General features: G+C 42.0%; 1 protein-coding gene across 2 annotated transcripts; it reads right to left on the reverse strand.

The window, feature by feature from the left end:
• Positions 1-12852: 12852 nt before the first annotated feature.
• LOC124466968 (hepatoma-derived growth factor-like) lies at positions 12853-18245 on the reverse strand. Of its 2 annotated transcripts, none has more exons than XM_047018966.1 (6): positions 17761-18245; positions 15541-15617; positions 14799-14937; positions 14380-14664; positions 14070-14246; positions 12853-13672 (listed from the first exon to the last, which is right to left on the reverse strand). In XM_047018966.1, the coding sequence occupies exons 1-6, from the start codon at positions 17845-17847 to the stop codon at positions 13652-13654; spliced, it is 786 nt and encodes a 261-aa protein (XP_046874922.1). In that variant the 5' UTR covers positions 17848-18245; the 3' UTR covers positions 12853-13651. The 2 variants fall into 2 exon arrangements, with proteins under 2 accessions (XP_046874922.1, XP_046874923.1); XM_047018967.1 differs by lacking the exon at positions 17761-18245 and adding an exon at positions 15721-15815.
• Positions 18246-18592: the final 347 nt, after the last annotated feature.

Below are 18592 nucleotides of genomic sequence, written 5' to 3' on the forward strand. Positions count from 1 at the left end.
AGGGTGTAAGCAGGTGTGTTGAGTGTTGTAAAGTGTAAAACAAAGACGAGGCTTCCTCAGTACAGCGGTCAGCTCAGGTCCCCATCACTTCCTGGAGCAGGTAACTTAAAGCCGAGACACACCAGGTGTGTCCTATTAGCCATGACCACCTACCAACACCACGCCCACCGGTCCTGGGTAGCGCGGTCGCACAAAGGGGGAAGGCCGTCACACCAATTATGTCTTAATTTGCAGTCAAGCGATCTACAACTGCTCTACAATATCTACAACAGAGCTATACCCATCCCCAAATGCATAAGTGGCACACAACATGATAGATGAATGCACATGTTTTATTGATGCAGTGAAACAACAGAAAATGGAAAAGGTTTTCTAATTGGTGTTGTGGGATTCCACAGGACTGGACATGTCTGGGGACTTTACTGAATACACTCTCAAAAAGGGCTGTGTCTTTGGCCTAGTTGAAATTGGAAAAGCATCAGACGATGCTGCCATCTGTTTGATGTCAGGCTGGCACACTGGGAAGAAGAGTAAAACTGTATTAGCACAAAAATCGCCATACTACACATTTTTATAAAGGAGTCAGATGGCTGAGCGGTAAGGGAGTCGGACTAGTAATCCAAAGGTTGCCGGATCGATTCCCCACCGTGCCAAATGCCGTTGTGTCCTTGGGCAAGGCACTTCACCCTACTTGCCTCGGGGGGAATGTCCCTGTATTTACTGTAAGTCGCTCTGGATAAGGGCGTCTGCTAAATGACTAAATGTAAATGTATAAAACAATGAATGTATTTTAGAGTTAAACTTAAACAATAATTAGTTTCTCAATATATAAATTACATTAATCTACAACTTGATTCTACATTGTTCATCTTGTGATGTCAGAGGCTGTAAACAAAACTACATACTGTCACTACATGATGACGCAGGAACTGTCCTATCCATCGACTCTGGGTCCTGCTGAAGACTGGGTGCAATTTTGTTTCTCTGAAGAATGAAACCCAAACACAAGACTCCATTTAACAACAAAAGGGGTAAATAATACATCACAATCAGAAACAAATATATAGCGCATCATAAAACAACTAACTATTACACAATGCTGATCCATTACCATTTTTCTCTTCTGGGAGAGTTTTGAGAAATAGGAGACTTTCTCTACTGGCTTCAGCTGCTGGTTTGGAACCTGCTTTTTCCCACCATCCTTGCAGCTCAGAAGTGCATCAGTCAGCAGCCCGACCAACGTTTTCCCAAACGTGGGATCCTCGCTTGTCATCGCTCTCTGGAGAGCTTCACGGGTGCCGAACTCCCGTAGCAGGGCTTTCCTCACGCTTGAGTCGATCTCCGTTAAGTTCATGTCTTGAAGGCAGGATTCCATTTTCCCGAGCTGTGTCCCATCCCTACACCTTTTCAAGATCTGCTCGGTCAAATCGGCGGCCATTTTGTTGAGAATGACCGCGGATTTAACAGATCGGCTGATCTTGGTGATGATTCTGACCACCAGGATATTTACTGTCGAACATAGGCGTTCGTGGTTAGATGGAGGCATTGGTGGGAGTAAATATTTTGGAGCCATGCTAGCGCTGTGACAGGGGTCATCAGACACCTTACTTGAGGAAGACAGATCGGTTTTACCACTTTTGATAGGATCCTTGCACAGAGTCTCAGTGACGTGTTGAGCCACCACTCTGGTGAACATAGAAACAATATCTTTGGATGCCTTAGAGCAAGCGTTCGGGCATGTTTGAGAACCTATTCCATCAGCTTTCTCTGAAGGAGAGAGGATGGATGATGGAGCAAGGAACATGGTGATCAGTTGCTTGAACATATCCTTAAATGAGTTATCTGTGAACGTGTAGACAAGCTCCAAAAACGTTTCCCTGGACAGCTCCATGTTGGTGTCACCTGTCGTGGCTTCACGTGGCAGAAACATGTCCAATTTAGAATCGGACGGCTCTGGTGAGGTCTTGGGCATGTTGGCAAGCAAAAACTTACTGACCCCATCCACAACACTGTCTGTGAAAGGCCGAAGAATCCCACAGGAGAGCAGGACTTTAAGGTTTCCCTCAACCTTAGCTGGATCTTCCCCAATGAGCAGCATCCTTTTCATGAGGCAGATTATCGAAGCCACGGCCGTGCTTAGCTCCACAGACACCATCCCAATCCTGGGGCTCCTGTCACTGGTACCTCTGGCAGTCTCTAACACAGCTTCCTCGACCTTCGGGTTCCTCATTGAGGGACCTGTTGGGGTTTGGATGGATGTCGCTGAGGACATGGCGGATGAGGACGAGCTCTGGATTTCTTTGGTTGAGCTTTGGGCCTTGTTTGCCCTCTCGCGCGAGCTTGTACTGCTGGGAGCTTGGCCTGGCTTCAGCCTGAGAGTCCTTTCTGAAGAGAGGGAGCTGGAGGACAAGGTGTAGTACAAGGATCTCACAGATGAGGGGGTGGTTGAGGTATTGCCAATCATACCGTGGCTTCCCTCATCCACTGTGCCAACACTTTCATAGCTGCTGCCGTAGCTGGTTGTCAGGATATCAGAGGACGAATGGACGTGGGTGGTCGGAGTGGAATTGTTTCCTGTCGTTGATGATGACGAAACAAATGAGGAAGTGCTGGTGACCGTCAGACAACCAACTCTTCCATTTCCACCCTGCTCAGTTTCCATCGAGTCAGGTTGATTTCTCCTTAAGCCGCGTCTGGTGTGTGGGCGGACAACATTCTCATTTGTAAGTAGAGATTTTGCCTCCTGTTGAACTTCCACTGCTGGTCTGAGTCGTCGGGAGATTAACTTGTCGATTAACGTGAGCCTAACATTTTGATAGAAGGATGAAGCCGTAGATTGTATTTTATCCTTTGAGTCTTCGCTTTCAGATGGGAGGTCTGATTTTGCCAAACACTGTTGGTCTTCCCCGCCACTGTGATGGGCAGGATCTGGTAAAATCTCAGAATACAAAGAGGGATTAGAGACAGACACTTGCTCCAGAAAGGATGGAATTTCATCTATATATACGCCACCAACTGATGGCAGATGGCATGATGCTTTAGCTGGAGTAGACTTGATCAATTCTTCCATTAAATCATTAGATACATTTGAGTGGACATGTGTAAAAATGTCTTCTTTTAAGCTGCTGTTGTCGTGTTGGGCCTTTTCAGACACAATACTGGACGCAGATGAAAAATAATCTGTGACGCTTTGGAAAATATGACTGATTACAGGTTCCAAGCAATGCTGGAAGTCATCGGGTCCCAGTTCGGAATCGGTTGTTGAAGAACTCTTGGATGTCTTTTCCAGACAGGACCCAAAGATGTCAAAGTCAGACCATTCAGAACGGTCAAAAAGGTTTTCTATGTCTTTGGCAACTGTTTCTACCATCCCAGAAATCACTGCAAAGTGTGAGGTAGACCTGCTAGCCACCATGGGGACAACCTCCTGACCTTGCTGGTTGAGTAACAGATCTTGTTGGCTATGGATGGATGATGGAATGAGGACATCACTCACAGCAAGTGTGGCTTTGATCAAGACATCCCGAGAGAGTTTTGAGGAAGGTTTTCTTGCTAGACTGAGGGAGGACTCTATGATGTCATCGCCGTCATTGGATGACACTTGAACAGTGGCTTCAACAGGAGCACATAGCACATTTTTATGTGTCACATTCTTTTGCTGGTCGATACTCGTCTGAAGTCCCTTGAAGTGAAACTTCATTTTGTCTGCCAACACATGAAGGAAGTTGTTGAAACCAACACTGGCTGCTCTCTGGCTTTTATTTTTATGTATATCCTGGGTTGTGGAGTCCACAAAACTATCCACAATGGTGAGGGCAACCAGTTCAGCTGCAGGAACTACGTCTGACTCTTTCTCCTTAACCAACTCCACCAACTCTACTGCAGACGGAGTCCACAAGGACAATCCTTGGACCTGTGCAGGTACAAAGACGTTGTGCTCGGAGGACATTTGAAATGTTTCAGTTGATGTAGGTTTGCATTCTTTTATAACGTCCTCTGATGTGGTAGGTGGCAGATTTTCAAATCCTACTTTCTTTTCTTGGTCGACAGTCTTCTGAACTCCCTTGGAGAGATGCTTAATTTTGTCTGCCAACACATGAAGGAAGGTGTTAAAACGGCCAATGGTCGCTTTCTGTCTTTTGTCCTCATCTTCACGGATTTCTTTGCTGGTGGAATCCATTAAACTCTCCAATATGGCCACGGCAACCAGTTCAGCTGCTGAAATTGAGTCTGATTCTTTCTCCACGTCAGACTCCACCAATACGTCTGCAGAAGGAGTTAACGAAGGCAGGCCCTGGATTACTGCACCTACATCCTCAGAGAGTATGTGTAAAGTTGTTTCAGATGAAGCTGGTGCTTCGGAAGACATGAAGAGAGCTTTTAGCTTATCTTTAACACTTTGGAATACATTACTGACTGCAGGGTCAAGTCTATCTCGCGAGTCATCAGCTCCAAGTTGAGACTCAGCTGTGGAAGAATGCTTGGGTGTCTCTCCCAGACAGGGCTCAAAGAGGTCAAAGCCAGACTGCTCAAGGCTGTCAAAAAGGTTTTCTAGATTTTTGGCAACTGTCTCCACCATCTCAGAAATCTCTGGATGTGGTGAAGCAGACTTGCTGGCTATATCTGATTGACCTTGCTCAGCCAATAACAGATCTTGTTGGATAGATGGTAGAATACGTACATCACTCACAGCAAGTGTGGCCTTGATGAAGACATCCTGAGACAGTTTAGGAGAAGGTTGTCTTGCTAGAACAAGGGAGGACTTAGACTTTTCACCACCTTTATTAGATGACTGTTGAATGGTGGTGTCAACAAAAGTATGTGACAGATGTTCACGTGCAACTTTCTTTTCTTGGTCAAGATCAACTGTTTTTTTAACTCCCTCGGTTAAATGCTTAATTTTGTCTGCCATCACATGAAGGAAGGTGTTGAAATGAAGCTTGGTTGCTCTCTGGCTTTCATCCTTATTTTCATGGATTTCCTTGCTGGTGGAATCCACTAAACTCTCCACAATGGTCAAGGCAACCAGACTAGCTACCGGAAGTAAGTCTGACTCATTCTCCTTTTCCAATTCCACCACTTCTTCTGCAGCAGGGTATGTTGAAGACAAGCTCTGGACCTCTGAATCTACATCTTTAGAGGATATGCGTGACATTGTTTCAATCAAAGCTGGCTCTTCGGATGGCCTGAAGAAAGCTTTTAGCTTGTCTTGTAGACTTTGGAATATATTACTGACTGCAGGGTCAAGGCTATCTCGCGAGTCATCAGCTCCCAGTTGAGACTCAGCTGTGGAAGAACGCTTGGGTGTCTCTCCCAGACAGGGCTCAAAGAGGTCAAAGCCAGACTGCTCAGGACTGTAAGAAAGGTTTTCTAGATGTTTGGCAGCTGTCTCCACCATCTCAGAAACCTCTGGATGTTGTGAAGCAGACTTACTGGCTATATCCGCTTGACTTTGCTCAGTCAATAACAGATCTTGTTGGTAATGGATGGATGATGGAATGAGGACATCACTCACAGCAAGTGTGGCCTTGAAGAAGACATCCTGAGACAGTTTAGGAGAAGGTTGTCTTGCTAGAACGAGGGAGGACACAGCCTTTTCACCACCTTTATTAGATGACTGTTGAATGGTGGTGTCAACAAAAGTATGTGACAGATTTTCATGTGAAACTTTCTTTTCTTGGTCAAGATCAACAGTTTTTTTAACTCCCTCGGTTAAATGCTTAATTTTTTCTGCCATCACATGAAGGAAGGTGTTGAAATGAAGCTTGGTTGCTCTCTGGCTTTCATCCTTATTTTCATGGATTTCCTTGCTTGTTGAATACACTAGACTCTCCACGATAGTAAGGGCAACCAGACTAGCTACTGGAAGTAGGTCTGACTCATTCTCCTTGTCCAATTCCACCACTTCTTCTGCAGCAGGGGATGTAGACGACAAGCTCTGGACCTCAGAGTCTACATCCTTAGAGGATATGCGTGATGTTGTTTCAGTCAAAGCTGGCTCTTCGGAAGACCTGAAGAAAGCTTTTAGCTTGTCTTGTAGACTTTGGAATATATTACTGACTGCAGGGTCAAGGCTATCTCGTGAGTCATCAGCTCCCAGTTGAGACTCAGCTGTGGAAGAACGCTTGGGTGTCTCTCCCAGACAGGGCTCAAAGAGGTCAAAGCCAGACTGCTCAAGGCTGTCAAAAAGGTTTTCTAGATTTTTGGCAACTGTCTCCACCATCTCAGAAACCTCTGGATGTTGTGAAGCAGACTTACTGATGATATCTGCTTGACTTTGCTCAGTCAATAACAAATCTTGTTGGCAAGGGATGGGTGATGGAATGAGGACATCACTCACAGCAAGTGTGGCCTTGATCAAGACATCCTGAGAGAGTTTAGGAGAAGGTTGTCTTGCTGGACTGAAGGAGGTTTCAGTTTTTTCATCACCATCATTGGATGACACTTGAACAGACTTCTCTGCTCCCTTGAGGCAATGCTTCATTTTTTCCGCCATCACGTGAAGGAAAGTGTTGAAATGGGCATTGCTTTCTCCATGGCTTTTGTTTTTATGTGTTTCCATGCTGGTGAAATCCATTAAACTCTCCACAATAGTTACAGCAACCAGTCCAGCTGCAGAAACTAAGGCCTCCTCCTCCTTGTCCAGCTCCACCAATTCTTCTGGCAGGCTCTGGATCTCTGCCGCCACGTCCTCTGACGACATGTGCAACATTTCAGATGAGGCAGGGCGGACTTCACTAGAGCTTCTGTGGACGTACAGGCTATATCGGTCAGAGTCTGAGCCAGCACCAGACACCGGTGAGTCAGAATTCGTGCTGAGTTTTTTACGGAGAGCCAATGCTTCAAGTCTCGTTTCTGACATGTCTTCATCAACTGCAAAGGCTGGAGATTTTGATTTTTGTTTCTCAGGTGTGATTGTGGCTCGTGCTTTGGTGGCACTGAAAATGTTCAGCTTGTCTTCCACGTTTTTGAAGATGTTACTGATTGCAGATTCAAGCCTCTCTTGGAAGTTATCTTGTGGTAGTTGAGACTCTGCTGTGAAAGAATTTCTGGGTGTCTGAGGCAGAGAGTTGTCAAATATTCCAAAGCCAGACTCAAGACTATCACAAGGGCTTTCTAGGTCTTTGGGAACTGTCTCCACCATCCCAGAGGATTCAGCTTTCTCATCACCTTCATTGGATGACTCTTCAAAGGTGGCATCAACAGTAGTATGTGACTGATTTCTCTGTACTATATTTTCTTGATTCACAGTCTTCTGATCTCTCTTGGAGAAATGCTTCATTTTCTCTGACATCTGATGAAAGAAGGTGTTGGAATGGGCACTGCTTTCTCTTTGGCTTACTTCCTTGTTTGCCTTGTGGGAGGAATCCACAAAACTCTCCAAGATTTTGAGAGCAACTTTTACAATTGAAGGGACTACGTCTGAATCTGTCTCATCCAACACCGTCCTTGTTTCAGTTGCAAAGTTTGTTAAGGACAATCCCAGACTGTCCGCAGAGGCTTGCCATCGTGTGTCAAATAGGTTTATCGAGGCTGTTGCAAGTAACTGCCCAGGTCCGTCTGTGCTAGTGGATGGTAATTCCAGCCAAGTGGGTCCTTGACAAAAAATCTGTTGCTTGATGTACTTGGAAAGGGCAGCATTGATTTTCTGGTGGATGAGGTTAACAATCTTTCTGACCTGCTCAACTGAGACACCCTTGAAAAGAGGCTCCTCTGAGTGCATGTTGATCATGCTTTCTCGGACGTCTTCAAAAATCCTGTCCTCTGATATGTCAAAGAGATCCTCAAGAGGCTTTGCCTCAGCTTGAATGCACAATTCTTTCCTCTGAGAACTATGAGAAAGCTCAGACCAAATCTTGGTGACTTCATGAGAAGAAACCGATCTACAAAGAAACACAAACAACACGTTTTACGGTACAATTCATCATTGCACTTCATAGAACCAATCAAATACAAGATGATCTTATGAGTCTAATGCATGGTCAAACAAGGGAGTAATGACGTCTGCTATACCTCAAAAGAGGTAACACTTACGTTTTGGATGGGTAAGGTGTGGGTAAGCGTAAACTGATCTTTGTTTCAGCACTCCGAGTCGACACCGATGGAGTGGTGAATTCAAAATGGATGCTTCTAGACTGGGTGCAGGTGCTCTGGATGTCCCTGTCCGAGCGGCTCTTTTCATCCTTCAGAGGACTGTCCGAGAGCATCTGATCCAGGAGAAAAGAACTCTGTGTTAACTTCTATTCACAGCACAAGCAAACTTGTTGGTTGATATCACCAATAGACTATCCTGTATGTGTTAAGTTTTGGGTTGTTCAATGCAACACTTGTCAAGTAACTTTGGATACATGACCTCTGTGCTTCAACGTAAACACTTATCTAAACTCTTTGTATTCTTGATTCTCTGTGAAGTCACACTTATTATACAGGATGTAATCATTGACATTTTGTACTAACTGTGTATTTGTTAGATGACACCTTCCAGACCATTACTGTTTAACTACCATGATATACTTGTAAAGTAGCTACAGTAAGTATAGTATGGTTGGCCAAAGTGCACTCTCTCTCACCATTTCTTTGTTTGGTCCAACAGGGGCCAGATTGGGGACCAGTTCAACAGCTGGTTTAGGAGTCTTCTGTATCCTGCACACAACATACGATCAAAGGTACATTTACAACACATTTCCGGTTCATGTATTTGTCTTTCTGTGCATAATTTCAGTGTCATTTCTATGCAGCTTGTTTTGATATAGTGTTGTGTGTAGTTTGTGTAGAACAGTAATTTGACTGTTTTCCTGTGATGCTCTTTTAGGGGAACTGTCTTTCTAGAAGAATCAGAATCAAAATGGGATTTATTTGCCATGAAAGTTTGCACTGACAAGGAATTTGCTTTAGCAGGAAGGTGCATGCAATAAACATATAGGAACCTTAAATATGTGGTCTATCTATACTAAGTGTACATAAACTAGCAATACTATTAGAATTAAAATAAAATGTATAATAAAATAAAATATAAGTTGCCTTATCTTGTTTGTCTCAACATATATGTATTTGTGTTTGTCTGTCATTATGTCTGAACTCATACTTGGCTTCATGGGGGTCCACAGGATCTGACTCCTGACTTTTTTCCATCTCATTTATGGCTTTACATGCATATCTCGATGAGACCAAAATGAATAACATGAAAGAGAATGTATATATTTTGACGTGAACCCAAATTGAATTCATCAGCTTTTTAATCATCTTTTTTTCTCCTGTTTTTTCCTAACGTCAACGTTTCAAAACCAAATCGTTTTGAAAAACAAAGCCCAGCTAGTTTCAGAATGTTCATTTTAATTTGGGATTATGGTATACTGACATAATGTATTATTTTACCAGTCAATATAATTGTAAATCAGAATAAATAACGAAGATAATGAGTGGTCTTACCTTGTCTGGGATGACTGAACGTTGTTCACCCGCAGACTGGCGCACACACGATGCGTTCTCAATAGTTGGGTAGAATGTGACACGGCGCGTCATAATGCTAAACAGACCCAGACACAAATCATAACAACTTGTATAGCGACCACCGGCACCAAGACGACAAAAATCGTTACATTTAGGCCACAAAAACGTCCTCTTTACTTACTTTAACAAGCTATACTAAACCTAAAATTGTATGTGGGCCGATTTGTTCAACCATGAGGACGGAAATCGGAAACACTGAATGGGAATTATCTATCATTTTTTTTCACTGGGAAAGCTAGACAAATCTAATCTAACTAGCTACACTGTAATGCTCACCGGAAGAATTGATTTGGTTCTGTATTCTAATACTAGTAGCAGTTCAATGCACATCAATGCCCACCTGAATGAGGTGCCAGCTAGTGCTGGTGCGCTAGTAAGATTTAGGCCTATCTGTAACTTCATCCAAACAGTATCCTAAAATCATGTTTAATGAAATAAACAAAACAAAAACCAGCTTTTTTCGTAAAGTAAACAAGAATACCGATATATTACGTTACAGTAGGCTATAAGTTTATTCTCAAACATAAGTTTTCATGTTCCATTCTTAAGTTCTGTGTTATCCGGTGCTGTGTTGGGAATTCCTAGGCCTTTCTCTATATCAATGTCCTCCACCTCCATGGATAGTTTGAGTTCTGACATTGTTACAGCACTCTGACCCCATGTGCAAAGAAGATTGCAAATGTCCTTGTTGAATCCGAATCCTCTAAGGTGTTGACTGCAAGTACTCTGAGAGGCTTTCAGAAACACGTCTGCCATCTTCAGTACCACCGTGCCAGTGACGTGGAGGATGACCAATTCGTACTCTTCGATACTGCATTCCTTCAACCCTTTTGAAATTCTCCCGTTGTCCTCTCGGCAGGTCCAGAGCTCAACAACGACTTGCTTGTCCTTGTACTTGGTCAAAGCTGCATCAACTTTTTGGCGAACCAGCATAATTATACTCTCCGCCACTTGGAGCCTGACTTGGCTGTCATCCAATGGGTCGCTTTTGTTCGTTTTAGTTTTCTGGAACAATTAAACGAACCATTGATGTTTGTAAACTAACAACATCTGTATTTATGTATGCATAAATGTGTTGTTGAGGTTTTATAAATCATACTGGCATTTTCACTGTCTCCACATTCCTGTAAAGAAGTACCAAATTAGATAAAATTACAAACCATGAAATAGTTTGTCTGGATAAAAGACGAGAAATATAGTTACCTGTCAGTGTAGGTCGACAACTGCTTTTGTCTCCCAAGCATGGGACTAATGGAAGAAGCACAGTCGGTTAATATTGACACCTGTAGGTACTTACCTTTCTTGTAGCAGAATCCTGACAATATGTCCTGAACTACTATCATACCTTATTCCCTTTCTTTGGCATTGCTGTTTGTGTTACAAAATACCTTTATGTAAAAATAATTCTGTGCTTTTAGAATGTTCTATCAAATGTGTAAAAAATTATAAAATAATGCATGTTGTTATGCATGTTGTTATGCAACTAATGATTCTGTCATCTTATTGAATTAGAACAGGGTTTTAGCAATTAATAATTCGTTTATATACTAGAAAAGACTTAAACATTTTAAAAGCATGATTAATAAATAAATAATTATAAATGGTGCTGGACTACAGCAAAAATATGATATAACTGGCTAAGATACAGAGTCCTGATTGACTGTGCAAAATCTCCACCTAGTGGTTAGAATACACACCAGAGATATGCTGTTGCATTTTCTGCTTTTAAAGAAGTACATTGTGTTATAATCAAAAATAATTAATAGGCTTACCAAACTGAGAGTAATTGTGAGTTTCAAAGAAAACATGTTTGGAAATGTACAATTTTACACAATTCAGTTAAAATAAGAAAACAGTCTTTAATAATTTTCTAATCAACATGTTTATTGGTTTCAACCAAAGAGACGGGGGCTACACTGGCAAGTAAAGCTAAACGGCAGGTCGATAAGATAATCACGAAGTATTACATTTAAATCAAGTGCGGATGGTGCAAGGTTTCAGCTTTGACAATAACTTAAAATTTACTGAGCAATGGTGGTGTGATGTGAAAGTTGAGATAAAACAAAATTAAAATACAACGCCGGTTCAGAACCACACCACAGGTCGGTCTCGAAAGGTCTACAAAGGAGGCTCATGAACAGGTCAAGACCACTCCACACATCAATACCAATGGCAGGCTTTGAAGGGTCCCCTGCATTGCTTTCCAAATGTTGAAATCAGCATAACTGATTGCTGATATGATTTTCTTTTAAAGCAAAAATGGATGCCAAAAAAAATACAAAAAAAACATTGAATTAACTTGAATCAGTGACATGTTTGAAAAACATCTAATAAGAAGTGATTACAATAAACTTGTAAACTCAAACATTATAACAGAATATACAGGTACCCATCAACTTACTCCCCCTCAAAATGGGAACAGCACAGTTAGAAATCAATGTTTCAGCACATTACATAAAACCTCAATAATTGACTCAATAAGGGTTGCCTCAAAATGAAATGTAAAATATATATATCACAAATAACATTAGTAAGAACTCTTCTATAGTAAGGACGTCCCTAAGAAGTTACTGGAAAAAGCTTATTTCAAACATCTAAATCTGGTAAAGCAAAGCAACAAATTCGATCTCTTCCAGTTCAGAAAACGCTCACTCAAGGTATGGCCAAAGATTTTATATTTTTTTGCTCTCTCAACCTTTGGACTAAACTGATTTTGACGAGTGCAAGACAGTGGCAGACATTTCATCTAGTTGCTGAAACATATTAGCAATGCCACAATAAACTGTGAAAATAGTCAATTTCACAAGTTTCTTAGTGTATAGATGAACTACTTATGACAAACTTAGAGTGGATAAATTCAGACAGCAGCAGTAGAGGGATTCTGAAAGAGACTAGCAACACATGCATGTCCCTTGGGTAGACTGAAGGTAGCAAAAAAATCCTCTAAACTGTACTGAGGCATTGAACTTCTTCTGTTATACTGTTTATTATCACTTCACCCAAACAACAGGGGGGACAAAGTGAACATCCCCAAGGCTAAGATGGAGTTTGACTACATGAACAGGGTTGTAGTAAATTAACCAGCGTGTAAGAAAATCAATCAGATGACAGGTACATCAAACGTTAAATCAACTTGACCCTTAAATTTATCAAGTAGAAGTCACTTTTTTTAAGGAAAAAAGTAGTGATCTGTTATGAGTTCAAAACAACTTTTAAGCAATGTATTTCTGTCCTGAAGCACATTATTTTGTCACAGTTCCTTTGCTTGAAAAATATTCAGGATATTTCCTAAATATAAATAAGGGTGTGTATATATGTGAAGTGGCGATGTCATTACCATTATTTTTTTTCTTTTCTGAATCAGGTTTATTTGAAATGCATATGACGTTCAAAAACAAAATACCAGTGGGATCATTTGGTCAAATGTCATGTTGCACACAAGACAGACGCTACAAAGCATATAGTGTTTAACTAGCAACAACCTGACAGTGAACTAGGTCAAGAGGCAAAGTATACCAATGAAATAAGAAAATAAAATGTCAGCTAAAAGAGAAAAGAAGAACATACTACTATGATGTATACATCTTCAAGCCATGGAAAGCAACCTCAGATGTCTTCTTTCAAAGAGCACAACAGTCAGCAGAAAAACTATTTAGTATACATTTAGAACTGAAACCAGGAAAAAAAGGACTTCTGGCCTAATCGAATTGTTGTATGATTGTAATGTGTACTTTTCCCCAAAATCGTATTGAAATTTTCATTGAGAGACAGGTGGTTGCTCCCTAGTCTAAACTGTAATGCCATTTACAGCTAGCAGCCAGACTTTGTAATTGCACTTAAAATAAAAAATAAAACAATTAAGGAAATATACACCATAATCTTATTTCAATTTGAGCCTCAAAGTGCTCAAATTTCAATTTGACTTCAAATCAACAAGACCTTTATCCTGGAATATACAATATCCCGAACTGGCAAAAGAGGTTTTTTTTATGCCTTTCAATATATACTGTATATGTATATAGGTTAAAAACTCTTCCATGACTTAAACAGCAGAAATCTAGCATCCTGAAGCTTCTTCTTTCGATGCTCCAAAAATCCCAGGAAAAATCTAGAAGCCCTGGTCCCTTTGGTGGAATTGGTGTTAAGCACTTTCCGTCATAGACTGAAATAAAATCAGAAGGAGAAAGAAAAAATGTTGATTTACTTTTAAGTTCAAGTTTTGAGCTTTGTCAAATAAATAACTAAAGCGTAAACATGTTACATTACAGACTGTCATTCAGAAATGGAGGGATATGGTAACTGATCTTGTTAATCAGATACTATATCATTCACAGAATACACATACACACATCACAGTTACATACCACACATTAATCAAAATGTTTAAAACATATTAAACCTTGAGTTTACATCATCTTTCCATAACAGGCTCATGCAGGGACCTGGGTTCGAATCCCACCATCGCTCTTTGCTGCATGTCTTCCCCTCTAAATCTCCCTGCCTTTCCTGTCACACTTCACTTACAAACTATCAAATAAAGCAAGAAAAACAAAACCAACCTTCTCAGGGGCTAGCCGTCCCTGGATCCCTGGGTTCGCCTGACCCTCAGCCTTTGAGTTGCCCACAGATGACTTGGGCCCAGCCTTGTCATTGTGCTTCACCTCCACATCAGCCTTCTTCCCATCCGTCTTTGAGTCCCCCTCCCCTTGGATCTCCTTTGGCCGCTTTGAAGAGGCCTGGAAATGGCGAAGGGGGTGAAAGAGAGACGGAATAGTTATGCTTACGTTGTTTTCTAAGAGAGAAAAAAAAAAAAAAACCTTCCTGTTCAATGTTGACTACGTATGAGACAGGCCTGCGGTTATCACTCACATCCGCGGAATCAGTGATTTTCCGTTTGGCTCCAGCCCTGTCGTTCTTCTCATCGATGATAAGGGCGCCCTCGTCCTCGTCGCTGCTGCCCTCTGTAGGCCCCTTTAGCGCCCCGCCAGTCTTCAGCGCCCCGCCAGTCTTCTGAGCCCCGCCGGTCTTCTGTGCCCCGCCGGTCTTCTGTGCCCCGCCGGTCTTCTGTGCCCCGCCGGTCTTCTGCGCCCCGCCGGTCTTCTGCGCCCTGCCGGTCTCCTCCCCGCCATCGGACGGTGTATCCTTCTTAGCTGGCTGGGAGAGGGAATGAGAAACACAACGGCAGGTTAGGCACAGGAACCGAAAGGTCAAAATGCAGTATGCACTGATTGCTTTGAACTTTGAACTCGTCTTTAGAGGATATACCATAAAATACATATTTTTTTTACCTCATAGCCAGCATGTGTGACAGTAGGGTTGTTCTCTATTTCCCAGAGGCCCTCGCTGAAACCTTTCCGTTTGGTGGGTTTTCCAAACTTCTCCTTACACTCTTCGTAGGTGAACAGATCCTTGGGCCCCAGAAAAGCCCTGACATCGTGGAAGGCACAAAGAGCTTAGAAAACAACTGCATACTAAACCTTGGCGACGTACCCAGGCCACTGCGGTAAGGCCTCAGCCTACATGGTACCCAGACCACTGCGGTAAGGCCTCAGTGCCTACATGGAACACACACTAATCCTGTAAGCTACCGGAGTGCCCCCAAATCATTTACGTCGTTTTTATACAGCTCTTTCTACAAGCACAGTCACAGAGGGCTGCACATATTCCCATAAAACTGCACCTAAACCAACCTAAAGTAGGTTTGAAGTAAGGATTCTTTTTTTGCTGACATGCTTGGTCAGCCGACCACATGAATGAGAGGCCTACTACTTCTAGCGGTAAAAGTCTGTATAGTAATAATAACATTTTAAGTATTGGACTCAGATGGCTGAGCGATTAGGGAGTCGTCTATTAATCAGAAGGTTGCCGGTTCGATTCTGGGCGTTACCAAATAATGTAGTGTCCTTGGGCAAGGTACTTCACCCTACTTGCCTTGGGGAGAATGTCCCTGTACTTAATGTATGTCACTCTGGATAAGAGTGTCTGCTAAGTACCTAAATGTAAGTATAATGATTAGAAATGGATACTTACGTCTCGTGTGTCCCGAAGAAGAACACTTGATACTTATTGGAGGGTGATTTGACAGCACCTTCAGGCAACTCATCAATCTGTCGATGAATGAGAAAACAGTGTGTGTGTAAACACTCTTATGACAACATATGCTGTATTAACACACCGTCAGATGAGACAGGTGAGTGAAACAGGACGCACTTTCATAATCCTGTCGTTGGTGTTTCGGGGGAGGGAGTCAGATGGCTAAGCAGTTAGGGAATCGGACTAGTAATCTGAAGGTTGCCAGATCGATTCCCGGCCGTGGCAAATGACGTTGTGTCCTTGGGCAAGGCACTTCACCCTACTTGCCTCGGGGGGAATATCCAGAAGTCACTCTGGATAAGAGCGTCTTCTAAATGACTAAATGTAAATGTTTCTCCCATGCTCGGTCACAAATATATCTCACAAGGTGCCATGTTAAATTAAGAATGCACATAGCACGCTGCACTGTGAGTGCCTTGTCTCAGTAGTCTAAATTCAATCCCATTCACTTTCAAGGGAATGTACGTTTTACCTTAAGTAGTTAGAGGGCTATGGAGCGCACACACACAGTCTGTCAGCTGTGTGTGTTTCAGGATAAAGCTCATCTGTCCAGTGAAAACTGAACACAAACCCACACATAAGTACCCATAGTCCAAACTATACAAGATCAACCAATCAAGGTGGTGGTTGTGGCTCCAGTAAGGTCCTCACAGCTGTGCACCAAACTCACTGTAAACTAAGATGTCATGAACCATATTAGAACAGATACATTCAGACCAATTAGGGTTTATTCTGCATGTTTATTGAATTTCCTTCAGGATCAATAAAGTAAACTGAATATTAGAAAAAGATGTGTGTTCATCTCATTTTGTTAAAGGTTTCCCTTACATTTGACACGTTAATCCATAACAAGAATATACAAATATTGCATATATTAAGTATAGTACAGATTACCAAGGACCAGCTGTGATTGCTTACATTTACTGGTCCAACTTTTATGGCTTCAACCTTGATTTAAGTCAACAGCTCGAAGTTCCATATATTTCCCTGAACTACATTATTTAAATCATCATAATATCTCATCTTACACAATCCGTCAGGCTAGCCATCCATGACGGTTAGGACAACGTGCCCGTGACCCAGCCCGCCTCACTGCAACTCCCTCTTCGGGCACCATGACAGGAGGGCCTGTACACGTGCCCAGATAATGCCAGTGTGAAAGATTGTGAATGGCGTGTGCGAGGCAGGGCGTAGACAGGTCGGATAGAGCGGGGTCGTTAAAATTATTGTTGTGAAGGATCAAGCACAAGACTTGTTGGTTTTAGGATTGTATTGTCCCCTGTGAACGACTAAAATTGAGATTACAAGTACATTTGTTTAGTAGGCTATTTAATATGAAACTCAGAAATAGTAATGGAGGCCATGGTGACTGTTGGTTCAGTAATATGACTTAATGAAAACAGTACCTAATATCCATGATTAGCGCTGTTAGTGGCCCATGTTAAAGTGTCTGTAAGTTTCACACGGCTGCGGCTGTTCTTCTGAAAACTACAGGATTTCGAGTATCCTTGAAATGTGATTGAACTGAATCCATTCCTTCGGTAGTGGCATTTATCAACACTGCTGCCGCCAAAACGTGTGGGCTGTTACAGATTAACTGGTTCAGCCGCTAACTGCTGCTTCAGGCTTGCTCTAATCATGTAAAACAGTTACAACGTCGATTCAAAGTTTCAATTTTGCACATTATGATTATGTCGCTGTAACGTTTTAAACCTTACATCCCATTCAAGTGGCGTGTCAGGACAAATTTAGGAACCCAGAACGGTTGGGTTTACATGTAAAGCGGGATTTAGTATTTGTTTACATACACTGGGGTCTGAACAGTCAAGCTCACAATTGGAATAAGGTTAGGCCTCTATAACAAAGTGAAAGCGTTTGCCGGACTATCATTCAGTACCCAACACTAAAATAAGCGTCCGAGCTCAACGTATCCTACACGGTATATTAGAATATCCAAAATTTAAACAATAAATAGGCTAGCTAGTCTGCACTCGTAACGATTTAAAGCGGGCAACCATAAGCTACACAAATAAACTTTTGCATGGACGCGGTAGGCCTCATTGCACAGCATAGCTTATAGTTAACAAATGGAACATGAAGCTGAGGAACCAACATATTGCTACTTAAAACAGATGGTAAATCTACAAAGTTCCTTACCCTTGCGGGCCAATGAGGATATCCCTTCATTTTCGCAAACACGAGATCCCCAGGCTTGTATTCCTTTTGCCTATTGGATCTCGGCATATTTTCCCCGAAAGTAGCCTACTAAGCTTTCTACGCTGTAAATCTGAAAAGCAAAATAACACTAGATACAAAAATAAGTGTATTTCTTGTTCAACAATTCGATAACGTTAGGTCTTCGGCTTTGACATCAAAATTGATCACGCGTTGAAAATTGGAACATGGAGGCTAGCGAAAATTCGCACGTTTTACTACTTCTGTGGCGTGCGTTAGTTAAGATGCTGTATATTCCTTGTTTTAAAATAAATACAAATATATTCCCTCGGATCTGCTACTTAATGGTCATTCGACTTGTTTTTGTTTGAAATTGAAACCGCTTCCCTCTTCTCAGACGCATACCCTGGTAGCTAGATAATTCTAGTTGCAACGAGATCGATTAGTGTGGTCTACCCTGCGAATAAAACGTAGCTAGGCGCCATGGCATGTTCTGTTCAGTTCGAACCGAATGCCTCTTAGACAGTGGTAATCACACACAGAGAAATCCTGTCGTCGCAGTTCCGTGGGCAAAGTACAAAAAATACACATATGATAGGCTGGCTATATTATAAAACAAACTAAATGTCATTCTACTCTGTCAACCTGCAGTGCTGTTGAGATGGGTTGACCTTAGCTCGTGGGAAAAATATATATATGACAGAGAATATAGGTTTGTCCTTACCAAAGGCAGCGCACACCCCATTACAAATTGAAAAATACATGTATTGTAAAAGGCTATACATGTTCTTACTCTAAGCATATTACCAAATAG

The sequence above is a fragment of the Hypomesus transpacificus genome, chromosome 4 (assembly GCF_021917145.1).
Source record: "Hypomesus transpacificus isolate Combined female chromosome 4, fHypTra1, whole genome shotgun sequence".
Lineage (NCBI taxonomy): Eukaryota > Metazoa > Chordata > Actinopteri > Osmeriformes > Osmeridae > Hypomesus > Hypomesus transpacificus.

Coding starts and splice junctions, on each gene's coding strand:
- LOC124466968 (XM_047018966.1), bottom strand. CDS start 17,847: ATGCCGAGATCCAATAGGCAAAAGGAATACAAGCCTGGGGATCTCGTG. Junction 14,665..14,798: donor TCACACATGCTGGCTATGAG/GTAAAAAAAATA, acceptor TCCCTCTCCCAG/CCAGCTAAGAAGGATACACC. Junction 14,247..14,379: donor AAATCACTGATTCCGCGGAT/GTGAGTGATAAC, acceptor CGCCATTTCCAG/GCCTCTTCAAAGCGGCCAAA.